Source organism: Eptesicus fuscus, chromosome 7 (genome assembly GCF_027574615.1).
Source record: "Eptesicus fuscus isolate TK198812 chromosome 7, DD_ASM_mEF_20220401, whole genome shotgun sequence".
Lineage (NCBI taxonomy): Eukaryota > Metazoa > Chordata > Mammalia > Chiroptera > Vespertilionidae > Eptesicus > Eptesicus fuscus.
The window spans coordinates 10,534,050-10,552,262 of NC_072479.1; the positions used below are offsets into that span (position 1 = coordinate 10,534,050).

General features: G+C 50.7%; 1 protein-coding gene and 1 pseudogene across 1 annotated transcript in view; one reads left to right on the plus strand and one right to left on the minus strand.

Moving 5' to 3' along the window:
* FLT1 (fms related receptor tyrosine kinase 1) overlaps window positions 1–6,977 on the plus strand; it is a 218,462-nt gene extending 211,485 nt beyond the window's left edge. Inside the window, exon 30 of the mRNA XM_054719726.1 lies at window positions 4,134–6,977. Within this exon, the coding sequence (XP_054575701.1) occupies window positions 4,134–4,335 (202 nt within the window). The 3' untranslated portion in view covers window positions 4,336–6,977. The remainder of the gene's footprint in view (window positions 1–4,133) is intronic.
* Window positions 6,978–16,869: 9,892 nt separating this feature from the next.
* LOC103301268 (phospholipid scramblase 3-like) lies at window positions 16,870–17,736 on the minus strand (annotated as a pseudogene).
* Between the last annotated feature and the right edge of the window lie 477 nt (window positions 17,737–18,213).

Consider the following 18,213-nt stretch of genomic DNA (forward strand, 5'->3'; position numbering starts at 1 on the left):
ATAAAAACAAAACATATGGCCGGCCAGCCCATCGGCTATATTTGCTGACCTTGATCTAAATCAAAGGAGGGCGACAAAGGCCTCCAAGTGACATAGTTAACACAGTTCATCAACCACAATAAAGTCATTGGATAAGAACATTTCCAAGCAAACATCTGCATATCTGTTTGCTTGTACCACAAGCACAATAATGGTACCAGAGTCGAGCATCCTCAGAGTACAACAAATTGGAGGACCCCACTGAGAAGGAGTGGGTGGGGAAGTAAGGGATACCAAGGTCTGTTGTTTCCTTCTTTGGAACACTCCAGAAAATGAGTGACCATGTTAATCTAGATCTTTTTAAAGAAAGGAACACCATGCATTGCATCCTCTACTCTGAGACTAAAAATACAGAACAAGGGCCCTGGCCAGGTGGCTCAATCAGTTGGAGCTGTCATCCCATACACCAAAACAGTTGCGGGTTCAATTCCTGATCAGGACACATAACTGGGTTGCAGGTTCAAACACTGGTCAGGGCGCACGTGGTAGGCAACTGATCAATGTTTCTCTCTCCCTTACTCTCTCTCTTAAATTGATTAACATATCCTCAGGTGAGGATTTAAAAAAAAATATGGAACATGGAGCAAATGCTTGATGTGCAAGTCCAAAACCAACCCAACTAATGTGGTGGTGCACTGGTCCTTTTCTCCTCGTCCCAGCCATTAAAGAAAACAAATATGATGACAAGCGAAGCTTTTCTTCCTGTGTGTCTGTCTGAGGCTGGACGTAACATGCAGGACCCAGAAGCAAGATTCTTTACCTTTGAGCCTTGTCAGTGATGTTCACTCTCTTAACTTAGTTTTGTCTTCTAGAATGCAAACATGAGGAGACAGCTGTATTGACCTTTCTTTATGAAGCTCTACTAGTTTCTTGAGGCCATTGTAGCAATTTTCACAAACTTGGTGGCTCAAAATGAGAAATGTATTGTCTTGCAGTTCTGGAGGCCAGAAGCCCAAAATAAAGGTGTTGGAGGCTCTGGGGGAGAACTCCTTCCTTACTTCTTCCAGCTTCAGGTGGTCCCAGGCATTCCTTGGCTTGTGGCCACAATTCTCTGCTCTCTCTTCACATCGCCTCCTCCTGTCTCTGGTTGTAAATCTCACTCTGCCTCTTGTATAAGGAGGAGAGAGAATCATTGATTGGCTGCCTTCTGCACGCCCCACACTGGGGATGAAGCCAGCAACCCAGGCATGTGCCCTGACCGGAATCGAACCGTGACCTCCTGGTTCATAGGTCAACACTCAACCACTGAGCCCCATCAGCTGGGCCACTCTTTCTTTTTATTTAAAGAGGTTTTTGTAAAAAAAATTTTTTTTTGATTGATTTGAGAGAGAGACAGAGGAAGGGAGAGAGGGAATCCTATCTAATAAAGAGGGAATATGCAAATTGACCATCACACTGTCACAAAGATGGCGGCACCCACAGCTGAGGCGGGGTTTCCATAACACAAGATGGCTGCACCCACAGTGGAGGCCGAGTTCCCATAACGAGCCTTAAGGAGCAATTAGCAGGGACCTGAGACTGCACCCCCAACCCGGTGGGGCTTGACAGGGGACCTCAGGCCGCGCCCCCCACCTGGCAAGGCTTGATGGGGGACCTCAGGCCACGCCCCCAACCCCAGTGCTAGGGGACCTGAGGCTGCACCCCCTGCCCTGGCGCTGGGCTGGGGGACCTGAGGCTGCATCCCCTGCCCGGCAGGTCTAGACGGGGGATCTCAAGGTGCGCCCCCCCGCCCTGGTGCTGGGCCGGGGGACCTCAGGCTGCTCCCCCTGCCCCAGGCCGGGGGACCTCAGGCTATGCTCCCCGCTCCAGGCCAGGGAACCTGAGGCTGCGGCCCCACCCAGTGGGGCTTGATGGGGCCCTGAGGTTGCACCCTCCCACCCAGCGGGCCTTGATGGGGGACTGAGACTGAACCCCCATCCCGGTGCCGGGCCGGAGTCCTGAGGCAGTGCCCCCCACCCAGCAGAGCTTGATGGGGAATCTCAGACCACTCCCTCTGCCCAGAGGGGCTTGATGGGGGATCTCAGGCCACGTCTCCCGCCCGGCGGGGCTTGATGGGGGACCTCAAGGCACTCCCCCCAGTCCAGCAGGGCTTGACAGGGGAATCTCAGGCTGTGTTCCCCACCCGGCAGGGCTTAACAGAGGACCTCAAGGCGTGCCCCCCACCCCGGCCCAGGCTGGGGGACCTCAGGCTGCGCTCCCCTGCCCAGCGGGGCTTGACGGGGGACCTCAGGTCGTGCTGCCTGCCCTAGCACTGGGCCAAGGGACCTCAAGCCATGCCCCCCCACCCCAGCACCGGGCCAGGGGACCTGATGGTGCACTGGGGGAACTGAGGCTGCGCCCCCCACCTGGTGGGGCTTGACAGGGGACCTGAGGCTGCGCCCCCCACCTGGTGGGGCTTGACGGGGGTGGGGCCAGCCAGGTCTGGGTCTCACGAGATTTTGAGGTACCGCGGGTGGGCAGCGACTTGACTCTGGGTCCCGTGGTACGCCCCAGACTCTTGCAGGAGGGAGCGTTTTATATACATTTTATTAATTTTCTTTCATCTCTGACAATTCTATTATAGAGAAAGGGCAAATAGCAATATTAAAATATTTCCTCTAATTAATTCCCTTTTAATGTGCATGAATTTTGTGCACCAGGCCACTAGTTATGTATATAATTCAGGATAAGCTCGTCCTCTGAAGAGCTTCAGTTTAATCACATCTTTTGCCATATAAGGTGCTATTCACAGATCCCAAGGATTTGGCATCAATATTTTGGGGAGCATTTTTTCAGCCTATCAGGGTAGCTAACTGATTCAAGCATAGAAAAGCTATCCTCAAGTCTTAGGAGTTATTTTCCTCCTTGAATTATGTAATTGCATTACATCATCACACAGTCCGACCCCTGGTCAGCAGAATACATCCTTCTGCCCAGAGACAAGAAGCTGGTAGTAGAGAGGCAGTGAGCTCCAGAACAGAGTCTGACCAGAGAATGAGGTGGGAGTCAACAGCCATCAATGCTAGGACAGTTATGAACAAGTGACACATTAAGAAAGAGTGGGCCTGCACGTTTTGGCTCAGTGGTTGAGCATTGTATGAACCAGGAGGTCATGGTTCAATTCCCAGTCAGGGCACATGCCCGGGTTTCAGGCTCAATCCCCAGAAGGGGGCTTGCAGGAGGCAGCCAATTGATGTTTCTCACTCATTGATGTTTCTATCTTTTGCTCCCTCTCCCTTCCTCTCTGAAATCAATAAAAATACATTTAAAAAATAAAATAAAAACATATTTTTTTAAAAAAGAAAAGAGTGGACTTAACCTTGGCAGGGTAACTCAGTTGGTTAGTGTCCTCCCAATATGCCAAGGTTGTGGGTTTGATCCCCAGTCAGGGCACATACAAGAAGCAACCAATGAATGCATAAATAAGTGGAACAACAAATGGATACCTCCTCCTCTTTCCTTCTCTCCCCCCTCACCCCCCTCAATAATCAATTTTAAAACAATTTAAAAAAATAAAGAGTGGCGCCCTGACCGGTTTGGCTCAGTGGATAGAGCGTCGGCCTTCAGACTCAAGGGTCCCAGGTTCAATTCCAGTCAAGGGCATGTACCTTGGTTGTGGGCACATCCCCAGTAGAGGGTGTGCAGGAGGCAGCTGATCAATGTTTTTCTCTCATCGATGTTTCTAACTCTCCCTCTTCCTTCCTCTCTGTAAAAAATCAATAAAAATATATTTTTAATAAAATAAAAATAAAGAGTGGCCCAGATGGTGTGGCTCAGTGGTTGAGCATCAGCCTATGAACCAGGAGGTCACAGTTCGATTCCCAGTCAGGGCACATGCCCAGGTTGGGGGCCCGATCCCCAGTGGGGGGCGTGCAGGAGGCACCCGATCAATGATTCTCTCTCATCATTAATGTTTCTCTCTCTCTCTCTGCCTCTTCCTTCCTCTCTGAAATCAATAAAAATATAGTTTAGGGTGGGGCGGGTGTGGGCTAGAAGGGGTCCATGGGGAAGAAAAAGGGACATCTGTAAATACTTGCAACAATAAAGAGTTTTTAGAGTAGTGTGATTTCAAGAAACTAAATTTGTATATTTGATGTTTTCCTTTTTTTCTTTAGCTTGAGAGTAACCAGTAAGAGTAAGGAGTCAGGGCTTTCTGACCTCACCAGGCCTCGGTTCTGCCATCCTGACTGTGGGCACGTCAACAGAGGCCAGCGCAGATTTACCTACGACAACTCCGAGCTGGAAAAGAAGGTCTCGTGCTGCTCTCCTCCCCCAGACTACAACTCAGTGGTCTTATATTCCACCCCGCCTGTCTAAGGTGTGACAGCCTGATTTCTAGAACCACGTGCATACTTATACCCCCAGAAAACGAGCTTCTGCCAGTATTATACACATAGAAATGTGCACCTCTGCCTTTCCGCAGGGGCTAGATGCTGCCTGTGATTTTTAACAGTGCTTTTTTCTTTTGACTAACCAGACTGTAACCCCCAGGTAAATAGAGTAAGAGTGACAAGTGAAGGCCAAACCCTCATTCAGTGTGTTAGAGAAATTCTTTCAAGTCCAAAGACTTCCTGCTCCTTGCCCCCAGGCCTTGGGCCTGGACAGTTCAGGAGACACACTGACCATGCGGCGCAGCACGCACCCAGGGACGGCAGCCCGAGCTGGCCTACGCAAGCCCAGGGCCTCCAGCAGACATGGCTGTGAGGAGGAAAAGGAAAAAGGGAGAAATAAAGAAAAGAGAAAACAGGACAGAGCGCAAGGAGGGAGAATTTGAGCTGGACCATATGGAAGGAGTGGGAGAGGGCTACCAACAAGGACACTGACGAGGCTTCTGAAACCCAACCTAACCCACTCCATTTGAGAACCCAGCCAGGGAGCCAATAGAATAGAGGGATGAGGGGACTTTTTCTGGACTCTGGGAGGCAAGAAAAGGACAATCACTTTTTGAAACAACAAAGCGTATTTTAAAACATTAGCTACAGGACTGGTTCTCTGTCCATTCCCATATATGACACATTTTTTATTTCTGTCACTGAGGCTGTTGCTCAGATCTGAGCCCACACTGCCGGCCCCTCTAGCAAGTACACTGAATACTTACCCGGAGCTAAGCTGGAATATTAGTTCAGGGCATGTAGCATATTGTTCGTAGTAAGCTAACTGGAACGACTGGTCTGTGAGGGTTACCTGTTGGGCTTAAAGCCCCATTTAAAAAACATCAGAGTCTATTTTGAGTGTTAATGTATAGTCAAGACACTTAACTCAATGTTTTGCATTTGCCTATTTTGTACAGTTAGTTATAAAAGGAAGCTGGGGAGAATGAAAATGCCCCAAAACAAGGGCAGAAGGAGTAAGAAAGATGAGGCAGAGTGAAAGCCCTCTCTGTGCCAACCAGCCACCTCACCGCGACCGGCGGCCCGGAGGCTGTGATGGGGACTCCACTCTCCAGTCTGTCTCCTGGGAAGGCGTGTTAGAGCATTAACCACGGTTTATTAAGCACTTTATGCTCCTTGAGAAAAAGGTGATATGTAAAGTATTTCTGGAATTGGGACTCAGGACATTAATCTGCCATCAATAGGAGAAAAGCCTCTTTCATCTGCTTTGGCCTTGCCTTGGCCTGAGGATGATGGAGAAGGGAACAGGTGCGCAGGGTGCCCACTCCCCAGGCTGAAGGACTGGGGTCTGCGGCGGACTCCGCCTGATGCTCTGTATTTAGAATGTTTAGAGCCTGTCAGAGCTGGGCAGGCAGCAGAGAAGACACGGTTCCCTTGATGCATGCAACTTAACTGTAGAACCTGGAATATAATAGCAGCATCCTTCCCATGTCACAGTCTTGTTTCAAGGTTCTTTGTATGGAGAGATGGGGACTGGGCACATCCCCAGCAAGCCAGTGGGAGCTCCCACATGGCTTTGCAAGAGGGGCCTCCGGCCAGCAGGGAGTCAGGCCTCTCCACCAAGCCAAGGCCCCAGAAAATCAGGCTAGAGGGGGAAAGCTTTGTCCTTCCTCTTCTTCACCGGAACAAAATCTCCAGGGACAACTGGCAATAGTGTAAACCAGGTAACCAAGAGGAAGTTAAAAACAGGGAAGGTAAAAGAAGACCTCAATCCATTCTCTAGTTTTTTTCAAATTAGATAAGGACCCAGCAATTAGTGAAAATCACGGAAAACCTTAGCCATATGCATTATGTCCTGATTTTAATGACCTCATTCTTAATCATTGAGACCTTAATAATACCACCTGGAACAATCTATTATTGATGCCAATTCCATTTTTTGAAAGACTCAAGTTTGTAGCCTATGTCAGTCCATCCATCCAAAAAGGTTCCATCTGGAGTCCCGGCACGGACAGGAAGACAGGAGCTTGCAGCAACGTGCGGTGGGGTAGTTGCATGGTGCTTGCCACAGGCGAGTTCATTAAAACAGCACTGAAGACTGAAACACTAATTAACTGATGATGACATTAAATCATTTGTCACTTATGACAAAAATGGTTGGCAGTGGCAAGGAAAGAACCAGCACCGCTTTTAGGATTTGTAAGATAACGTATGTGGAACTGCACAGGTGGGAGGGGACAAGTCATATGCAAGTGTAGGTCTCCTTTAAGAAATGATGCCCACACCTTATTTGAGCCCACGCAACAGATCTGTCCAAATCCTGGAAAATGTTACTTAGGCCTTCTAGCTGTGCCTTACTTCCCAGCCTGGAAGAACGTCAAACATGAGACATATTTGCCAGCCCCTTTGAGCTAAAGGAAGGGCGCGTCTTTGACTGACAGTGATAGTACTATATGTATATATATGCGTGTGTATGTGTTTTGTGCAGAACTATTTAAGGAAACTGGAATTTTAAAGTTACTTTTATACAAACCAAGAATGTATGCTGCAGATATAAGACATAATTTGGTCCTTTATATCTAGTCACTATGAATGTATTTTATATACTATCTTCATTTAATAAAGTTAACTTCCAAAAACATCTGTGTATTTTCTTCCTAATATATATATATAATATGCAAATTAGGCAGGGACTCCATAACGGGTCACAACTAGACAGGAAGAGGTTGCACGCGCAAGTGAGGCCCGGAGCTGAAAGAGACAGAGGCAGGGGGCCTGCCTGAGCCAGCACAGTGGCCCCGGAGTGGACACGGGCAGGGGGGCTGGGGGACGCTGCAAGTCAGGCACAGGTCCCAGCCCCCCGCAGCGCCGGTCTAGCCTGACTCCCGTGGCACCAGCGCCGCATGAGTCAGGTGCGGGTCCTGGCCCGCCCCCAGGGTGCCTCCTCGCATGACGGGAGCGAGGCGTCTCCTCATGCGATTTCTATCATGCACTGGGCCTCTAGTTTGCTTATAGATGAGAACAGGAGTCATAGGTTTCCCCAGGGGTGGGGAACTGATGTTCTGGGAGATCTCATTAAACCAATCATTAAGCAGCACAAAAGCAAGCACTGCTAGAGGTAAAGAGCTTTCTCTCAACACTATGCAATGGCTACTCTTAACAATCAGGACACTGCAAACAGTAAATTAAATAAAATCCAACTAGGCAGACTGCCCAGAAAACTAAATACTAAAATGAGGGAGATCACAAGTAAAACATACAGAGTGCTGGCTGCAGACAAAAGTGCCCTCAGTTTAAAAAGAGGCAGGCTTTTCCAAACACTAATTTTCAGCTAATAAACAATTACTATAACTAAAGAGGGGAGTGTGTATGCCTGCGCCTGTGTGTGTTGTGTGTATTAGAGGTTGTGTGCAAGAAACCATCTTATAGTAATAAAAGCCTAATATGCAAATTGACCATTGCTCTAACACACAAGATGGGCACCCCCATGTGGTCAAAGATGGCCACCCCCATGTGGACACAAGATGGCCACCACAAGATGGCCAGCAGGGGAGGGCAGTTAGGGGTGACCGGGCCGGCAGAGGAGGGCAGTTGGGGGCGACCAGGCCTGCAGGAGAGGGCAGTTGGAGGGGACCAGGCCAGCAGGGGAGGGCAGTTGGGGGGACCAAGCCTGCAGAGGAGGACAGTTGGGGATGACCAGGCCAGCAGGGGAGGGCAGTTGGGGGTGACCGGGCCAGCAGGGGAGGGCAGTGGGGGGGACCAGGCTTGCAGGAGAGGGCAGTTAGGGGCCACCAGGCTGGCAAGGGAGGGCAGTTGGGGTTGACTGGGCCAGCAGGGGAGGGCAGTGGGGAGCGACCAGGCCAGCAGGAGAGGGCATTTAGGGGTGACCAGGCCGGCAAGGGAGGGCAGTTAGGGGCAATTGGGCCGGCAGGGGAGGGCAGTTGGGCATCGATCAGGCTGGCAGGGGAAGGGGTTAGGGGGTGATCAGACTGGCAGGCAGAAGTAGTTAGGGGCAATCAGGAAAGCAGGCAGGCGAGCAGTTGGGAGCCAGAAGTCTTGGATTGGAGAGGGTGCAGGCTGGGTTGAGGGACACCACCCCCATGCACGAATTTCATGCACCGGGCCTCTAGTATATTTATATAAAAGCCTAAGCATCTGTGATGACCAGATGACCAGTCGTTATGATGACACACTGACCACCAGGGGGCAGACACTCAACACAGGAGCTGGCCCCTGGTGGTCAGTGCACTCCCACAGCCAACCTCCCTTAACCAGCCAACCTCCCACGGTCCCTCCCCCCACCCTGGCCGGCCTGGCACAAATTGCTGGCCAACCTCCCACAGTCTCTCCTCCCCTCCTGCGCACCCCCCCTCCCCCACCCAGGCTGGCTGGCCCCAATTGGCCCCATCAGCCTCATCAGCCCTGATTGCCAGTCAGGCCGAGGGACCCCACCCATGCACGAATTTGTGCATTAGGCAAAAGCTCAAGACAAGAACTTCCCTAAGAAAAGTACACCACCCCTAAATATTCTTTAATTTTGTTTTATGGATTAAATCCTAGGAAGATAAATAAACAATTCACAAATCACTATCAACATAGAATAAGTGACCAATAACACATTGTCTTAGGAAGTGGTCATACCATCACCTTCCTAATAACATTATAAGGAACTAGAGGCATGGTGTATGAAATTCCTCTCCAATCTGGGACTGCTAGCTACTAACTGCTTGCCTGCCTGATTGCCCCTAACTGCTTCTGCCTGCCAGCCTGATCGCTCCCTACCCGCTCCCCTGCTGGCCTGACTGACACCTAACTGCTCCCCTGCTGGTTCGATCACCCCCAACTGCCCTCCCCTGTAGGCCTGGTCACCCCCAACTGCCCTCCCCTGCTGGCCTGGTTGCCCCCAACTGCCCTCCCCTGCTGGCCTGGTTGCCCCCAACTGCCCTCCCCTGCCAGATCGATCGCCCACAACTGCCCTCCCCTGCTGGCCCGATTGCCCCCAACTGCCCTCCTCTGTATGCCTGGTCACCCCCAACTGCCCTCCCCTGCTGGCCTGGATGCCCCCAACTGCCCTCCCCTGCCAGCCTGATGACCCCCAACTGCCCTCTCCTACAGGCCTGGTTGCCCCCAGCTGCCCTCCCCTGCCAGCCTGGTCATCCCCAGCTGTCCTCCCCTGCAGGCTTGGTTGCCCCCAGCTGCCCTCCCCTGCCAGCCTGGTCATCCCCAGCTGTCCTCCCCTGCAGGCCTGGTCACCTCCAGCTGCCCTCCCCTGCTGGCCTGATCGCCCACAACTGCCCTACCCTACCAGCCATCTTGTGGCGGCCATCTTGTGATGATGTCATGTGAGGACGTTATGCCACCTAGGCTTTTATTATATAGGATTAGATTGGAGGGAAAAGACCTGCTTTATTTGGAAAAAAGGCAAGGAATAAAAAAGAGGCTAAATGACTAATCTCAGTAAATGTATGGTTAACTAAAGAGGACAAGAGGCATTTTATTTTCAAAACTTTACAATTCTTTAAAAATATTATTGGTTTTCATAATACACTCACTCATTTAGGCAAATGATTTGAAGAATGCTTGAGGAATTGGGGTCATGTCATAGTTTAGAAATTTTCTCATGACTCTGGAAACTTACAGTTCATTTGGGAATAGATTTTTTCCTTTCCTCCAGCAGAAGAATAGCCCAGTAAGATTTATTAGAGTTCTTGGTGTTAAACATATTACCAGACTTTTGGATTTCACAGGCAAGGACGTTTTTCAAATATATCCTGGATCCCAACACAAGGATGACTAACTTTCCACTTTTTGAGCTAAAGACATTTAAGGGCAAAAAAAGTAAAACAAACCAAAACCCAACTAGATGCTATTAATGTTCTATTTCTTGAGCTGGATACATAGTTGTGTTCACTTTGTGATAATTGCTGAGCTATATGCTTATTTGCAGATTTTGTACGCAATTCAAAAACGATTATCTTAAAAATACCATTTTAAAAGGAGTAAGGGCTTACTTTCAGACTAAAACATATCAACGTTACGTGCCAACAACTACTGTAAGTACTTTGGAGGAAAAAACATTTAATTTTCCAAGCCATCCAATGTGATAGGCACTATTAGTAAATCCTTCATGTCAATGGGAAAATTGAAGTAATCAAAAGAGAACTTCAAAATCCCATCATCCCACTTACCCTCCTCCAGCATCTGTGCTCATATGCTCTGCCTTCCCTTATGAACTCAAAACACATGCTGGGCAGTCGACCCCTCCTCTCATCTACACAAGGACACACTCCAGCAATTCACCACTGCCTTACCCCCATCCATGTTGCCTTCCACTGGATCAACTCATCTTAGGAGGAGTTACATTCTGACTTTCCCCTTCAGCTACCACCCCATTCCTTCACAGCAATATTCCTTGACAGAGCTGGTTATATTCCTGTTTCAGATTCCTCCCCTCCAGGCACTTTAAGCCCCCTCGAGCCCAGGGTTCACTGTCAGACTCACTGAGACATGAACTCCATTTTTGTTTCTGGTTCTGTTCTTGTTCACCAGTCTATGTTGTTCATCATTTCCCCTAATGAGCGAGATCATATGTCACCAGATATATACTTATAAGAACTGAATGTGAGAGGAGCAATAATAGTTATGCTGACAGGCAAATGAATCAGTCTTAGTGAGTTTCTTTCTGGACCAACAGTTCTTTAGAGACCCAATTTCAATGTCCACCGGTTCCTTATGTGTACATGTCAGCACTGACCCCTCAGCTCTGGATGGTGGACAAATGGTGGCAACGGAGGTCCGACTCCCTCTGGTTTGCACTCGGATGTTGAGTGTGACTCAACACGGTTAGCATTAGAATAAAGGAATCGAGAAAAAAGCAAGCGAGTGCAAAGGGTTAAAAACACCTAAATACTTTTTAATTTTAATACCAGGACATCACACATTTCTTCCTATCTCACTGGTCACTGATGTCTCTCTTACTGGTTTACTTTTCTCTGACCTTTAAACATTGTTCCAGTTACCCCAGCACTCTGCCCCTGGACTTTTCTTAGTCTGCACTAACTGCATCATCTCAGCCAGTCTCAGGGCTTTATGTGACATCTGCATGACAATGGCTATAAATTACATTTATGGGCCAGATCTCTGCCCTAACCTCCAAAGTCATGTGTATGCAAGTGCTAAATTGACATCTTTGGATCCTGTGGCAGCATCTTCCAAAGATAGCTGCAGCAATGTCTCCCGAATCCCACATGACCTTCGACAATGTGCATTTGTCACTTCCCCATTAAATTCCTCTTCCTGAGAATCAGAGCTGGCTCTGTGACTCACCTGCAATCAACAGAATGTGGCAGAAATGACCCTGCATGACTCGGAGGCCAGGTCAAAAATTTAAAAAATCATATGCATTTTCCAGTCTTTGGGTGTATTCATTCTCCAAGAGCTCCCACTGGAGATCCAGGCACCATGTGTGGACAAGCCTAAGCCACACGGAGGCCATGAGCAGGGGCTTCCCCTACAGTCCCCCACGGAGCCCAGCCTTCACCATTCAGTTCAGGTGCTAGATCAGCTGATTTCAGCCCCCAGGAAGTTTCCCAGCTGAGGCCCAAAACATAATAAAATAGAGAAGTCATCCAGCTGTGCCCTGCCCAAATTCCTGACCCACTGTATCCCTGAGGATAATAAAATGGTTGCTTTTTGCCATTAAGTTTGGAGTTGCTTATAACAAACCAGAACAAATGTGTACTGAACATCTCAAACTTAACAGGCCCCAGACCAAACTCCCAGTTATCCTTCCTCACTTCCCCATCCTCCCTGTCCTCTCACCCCCAAAACTCTGTTCCTACAACAGTCTCTTTCAGTTCAGTACAACCCTCCATCCCATCAGTAGCGGACCAACACCTTAACAGTCATTTCGACTTCCCACTTCCTTTCTTCCTTCACACATCCAGTGGGCTCTACCTTTAAAATACATTCAGAATTTAGTCATTTCATCCCACCTCTACTGCTGTCACCCCAGTCCAAATCTCCATCATCTTTCACTTGAAATACAGCAATTGCTTGCTAACCAGCTGCCAGAGTAACCCTTTTCAAATGTTGTATCATGTTATTCTGCTCCAAATCCTCCTACAGTTTCCCCTTTCACTGGGAGTAAAAGCCAAAATGGTCTTAAAAGGACCTATAAGACACTACTACCCATATTACCCTGCTATCTTCACTTCTGACTCACTCTACTCTGCCCACATGGCCTTCCTGCCATTCTTCAAATACTCCTGGCACATTTCAGGACCTGGAATTCTTTTCCCTCAAATTCTGCATGGCTGCTGGCTGCTTCACCGTATAAGTTTATGCTCAAATGTGAGCCCTACACACAAACCATCCCATTTGAAATTCTATCACCACCACTATACTCCCCACAACTAGAGTAGCAAGATTAAACACAGGATGGACAGTTACATTTGAATTGCAGGTAAATATTTTTTATTGAATTCATTGGGGGTGATATTGGTTAATTATATAGGTTTCAGGTGTACATTTCTATAATGCACCATCTGTATATTATATTGTGTGTTCACTACCCCAAGTCAAGTCTCCTTCCTTCACCACTTATGCCTTTAGCCCCTTCTACCTCTCCATCCCTCTTCCCTCTTGGAATCCCCATACTGTTGTCTGTATCCATGAGTCTTTCTTTTTCTTTTTTTTTCTTTGCTTAACATGTTAAGTGCCCAGCCTGTTTTGTCTTCCGGACGGGAAGTACAGTGTCAGTCACCAGTGATTGACATGGTGCTTAACGTGTTAATCCCTTCACCCTTTTCACCCAGGTAACTTTTTAACATACCTATGTCCCACACAATACTTGAGAGATACCTACGCTAAAAAAAATTATGATGTTTATCTATAATTCAAATTCAACTGTGTGTTCTATATTTTTATTTGCTAAATCTGGCAACCTTACCCACATCTTTACCCTACTTTCTTCTCTTTCCATAGCCATTATTTCCTCTTAACATACCATATACTTTATCTTCTTCCTGCTGTAATAAAACTCTATAAAAGCAGAAATTTTTGTCTGTTGTAGTCAGAGTTGTTCAGTTGGTTCCCAAAACAATGCCTAACATACAATAAGCATTCAATAACTAGTTCATGAATGAGTGAATCTAAATCCATTCAACTGCGGCACTGAGCGGGCAAATGGCTTACCCGAGGTCACAGAGCTCTCAGTGGTAGAAGCAGTATTTGAACTCCGGTAGCCTTGTTCTAGCAAGCTGGTTTCTTAACCACCATGCATGCTATTTTAAAGACATGCATTTTTAAATTCTCTTTCTTCCCCTCCTCATTCACCCCATTTATGTAGGATACTAGAGGTCCGGTGCATGAAATCGTGCACTGGTGGGGGGGTTCCTCAGCCCGGCCTGCACCCTCTCGCAGTCTGGGACCCCTCAGGGGATGTCCGCCTGCCAGCTTAGGCCCGTTCCCATGGCCTAGGCCGACAGTAGGAAATCCCTCTCACAGTCCAGGACCCCTCGCTCCTTACCGCCCGCCTGCTTGCTGCTCCTTACCACTCAGCTTGCTGCTCCTTAGCGCTGCCACAGAGGCAGGAGAGGCTCCTGCCACTGACACTGCGCTCATCAGCCGTGAGCCCGATCTTTCTGTGTAGTTGTCTGTGGGCCAACTGCTCTCTTCCTTCTCACTTAGGGCGAGCAGCATGTGAGGGCGGAGTGCACTGTCGTGGAATGCAGAGCGCTGCCTGGAGCTGAGGGGAGTGGCCGGGCCCACGGGGTGAGAGGTGGACACAGAGGACGCTTTCTCACCCAATGTGGGGCGGGCTGGCCGGCCTTCATCTGCCTGACCCCACCCAGGGAGGGACCGAGCAGGGTGTCCGCCTCTCCATTCTCCATCCTTCCATCTGTGACACCTGTCACCCTGGCCAGGCCTCCCCCAAAGTGAGTTCAGCTCAATCCCTGAATGTGAAAGGGCACAAGGGGTGGGGGCCTCCACTCCAGTGCCCCCTGATTCCCAGCGACAGGACCTGGTCTCAGGACGGTGGCCACAGCTGCAGAACATAGATCTGTTTCAAGAAAAGTTGGGAATGCAGACTTTCGTATGAGCCCCTATTCCAAAAGGTGGCAGTTCATTCACATTGTGGCAAAGACACCTTCAAGAGTAACATAAGTGGGTAAAGTCAGGGCCAAACCGGGCCATTTCCTCACCCAATCTCTCTGAGGTGCGTGGACAGAACCAAGTCTCAGCTCTTCGCAGGACACTTCCAGGTTTTTTTAAGCCTAAAGGACAGTAGTCTGTCTCCATTCTTGTTCTTTGGGATTTTTTCATCATCGGATAAAAGGATAAGTACATTGGGGCAATCCTCTCGAGATACAATATTCCAGTTGCACCCATGTGATGACGACAGCACCCCTCAGAGGGAGGGAGCCGACAGATGGGGAGCAGGGAATTCTGAAAACCAAAGCGATGACAGAGATGCTAAGCCTTTCCTTCACGCATCTGACACCCCTCCTCAGGCGGCCTGCAGGCCGGGCGTCTGCTGGACCTTTACCACTTGGTGTCCTGGCAGGCTGCCCGGGCCCTGCTAGGCAGTGTGCAGGGCCGCCTGGGCCCGGGGGGAGTCGCCCCAGCCACTCCTGGTCCAGCTCCTGCACATGGGCGCTGGTCTCCGGGGGCCACACCGGGATGGCAGCATAGATGCCTTCCATCTGCCGCAGCAGTGCCCTGTCTGCACGCCCGTCGTCCGCCTGGGCCCGGCCCCCGCCGCTTAGGCATCCCTGGCACAGGCCAGGACCTCCACGAAGTGGCAGGGAACTTGCCCCTCTACAGCGTCAGGACCACTTCCGGATGTTCCGAAAGCCGGAAGCAGCCTCACAGCATAGCAGAACCTCTCCGTCCCTTTTAAGGGTGACCTCCTGGCAGTCTTTGTTCCTCGGAGTGCGGTAGGTCAGCACCCCACGTCCTCGTTGAACAGCTCCTTGGCCATGTGCCTGAAGATGTGTGCCAGGGACCGTCAGAGCTGGCCCCTCGTGGAGCCTCACCTCCTCCTCCTTCATGTCTCCAAACAGTGTCCACGGCGGCATCATTGGAGGCGAGGTCACTTTGCTCCATTATCTGGATAATTTCACCTGAGGTTCACATGCAGTCAGCACCCTGGGAACTATGGAAAGCTGTGGGAACATCTTCTCAAAGGGCCTCCAATTTCTTGACATAACACGGGGCCACAATGACGTGGAAAATCTTGTCTGGGCACAGGTTCTGCCGTCTGGTGAAGTCATCCTTCACCAGAGAGCCCATGATCTGCTGGGGAGACTTAGCCGTTCAGAGGTGGGGGTGATGGGGTGACCCAGCACACGCTCTGCATATCGGTCCCAGCCGGGGCAGGCGGAGGTCAGCATGGGTAGCCGGGGCTCTTCCTCACGGTGCTGGCAGTACCGACGCACAAATTCCTTCTGACTCCCCAGGATGCTGAAGTCCGCAGCTATCTTCATGTCAAAGACAGTGCACCCCAAGGCTTTTGAGAAAGCTGCAGAGCCTTCTGGGTGCATCAGTGACACTGAGGCTGAATTTAGCAGCAAAATAAGGCAGAGGCTGAGGACACAGGGACACTGCCAGCACCTTGTGCTGTGAGGTATCACATCTCTTAGTAAGGTTCAGAACACGGAAGAAGTCCTTGGTGTTCTGCTGAGAAACTTGGACTCCTTCCTCTGCGGTCACACAACTGTCACACACCAGGCAGTCTCTCAGAAACATCTTGGCTTCGGCCAACGTATGGAATTTTCCCTTCTCTCCGTTCTCCTGAGCCGGACTCGGGACGTTGACTGTGGCATTCTCTTGGTCGTTTGTGTGTGTGTGTTTGTTTTTTTCTCAAAACGTTACAAAGTTTTTATGAATATAACATACAAAGATGCAGCCTCCTTTGTAGGAACAGGGAAGGACGGGGTGGTTAGGTAAGACACACGAGCTGCAGCAAGCACCAGCTGTGGGGAGGGCTTAGAGGGAGAGCACTGGGACTGAGGCCCTAGAGCCATTGCTGGGGAAGTAGGGATCCGCTCTGAGTGCCACGTTCTGAGGCTGAACTAATTGGTCAAGCTGAGGCAGAGGTGGGTGGCCATCAGCCATCTTTGGTGCTGTCTACCCTTTCCCACCCCAGCTCTGTTGTAAAACCCCAGAGGCCTGGATTCCAAAGGCCCCATCCAGAGCAGAGGCCCTGGAAGGGGTGAGAGGAAGTGAGTAGGCACGTTTGAAAGCAGATATGCCTGTGTGCTGAGGGCTGGCGGAGACAGAGGTGAGAGGAAGCCGGGGAAGGGCTCTCATACACACCCTTCTGTGGGAGCCACAGGTGAAGGAGGCCAGGGGAGGAGGGTAGGGATGGGGCACCATGGCCCCAGCCTCTTAGGCATCCCTGTCTGTCCTCTGCAGTGCACATGGAGGAAAGGGCTGCCTCTGAGGAGGGGCCAGGCCAGGCCAGTGACCATCCTGAGTTCTGGCTGAGGTGATGGTCCTCACCCTGAGATGCCTTCTAACTGGTGAGGGCAGAGGGCCCAGTGCCTCCTCGCTTCTCCAAGAACATGTAGTCAATGAGGAATGTGGCTCCCAGCACTACAGCCTTCACTCTCACGTCCAGATCCACGGGAAATGCAAGCCAAAGTCACCTGCATCCGGGAGAGCTTCTTGGAGCAGCACACCGCCCCCCCACCCCCGCCCCCAACACACACACACACCACCACCACTGCTTGCTGATGCGGCCCACACTGCGGGACTCATCTGGAGTCTTCACCTCAAAGTTGGTGTCTGCCACAGCCACAGGTCCAGCAGGGCCCCACCACTCGCAGGATCCTATGGCGATCGGCATCTTGAATGGAGAACTTGGGAGGAAGGGATGCCAGGTCTGCAGCTCATGGCCAATGGTGGTGCCTGGTGGCCACTGTACTTCCATCTCTCGGTCCCCGGAGTCCACCAGACGGACGTGAAGGGGCGGGCGGGCCCCACAGCCCCACAGCACAGACGTGCACAGCAGTTGCTCACTTCAGCGGCCTGACCCAGGGCTGTCCAGCCCAAGCGCACTTCATATCCGTTACTCGTCTCCCAGCCTAGGAGCGTTTCCACTCGCGCAGCTCTCTGGTGAATCAGGATCTGATCAATCAGCACCAAGAATTCAAGGCCAGAAGGCACCCCAGGCAGTGGCAAGAGGGGGGGCAACAGGCCCCAGGGCACTGGGGCCAGGTGAGGGGAAGAGAGCGAAGCTGGTCGCAGGGGCAGGCACATGGGCAGGCACTGGCGCCGGTCCGGGCCTAGGATGCTGCACCGGCTCCGGTTACCCAAAGGTCACAGGGTAGGGAGGAGGGGGCGTAGGGATGTAGCCTGTGGGGGGCAAGTATCCTGCCATAGGAAAGGGATGAGGGTTCGCGGGTTGTCACTATACCGGAAGCTTAGTTCTAGAAGTGGAGGCAAACTCGCGGACAGCCTGACAGACACAGAGACAGACACAAAGACTAACAGGCAAACGCGGAGAGGCGGCTGTGCCAGGCGCCTGCCCCGGGTCTCTCTGGCAGCACCTCTGACTCAGGGAGAAACCGAAAGTGTCAGCGGGTGGGGCAGGGTACCTGGGACCCTGGATTCCCTCTGGGGTTTGCAGAACCGCCCCCTCCCTTTGTTCTCCCATTCTCCGAGGGCGATCAGACCCAGGGCTCGGCCTTGTGGGAGGTTTCCCGACCCCTCTGCATCCCCTCGGCTCACTTGAAGCCCCTAAAATAGTCAGGGTGCCCTCCAAGAGTTCCTGGAGGTGGGCCCTTGCTCATGTTTTTTGGGTTTTTTTTTTTTTACTACATTACTTCCATGTGCAGTGATCACACTTCATCTGGGG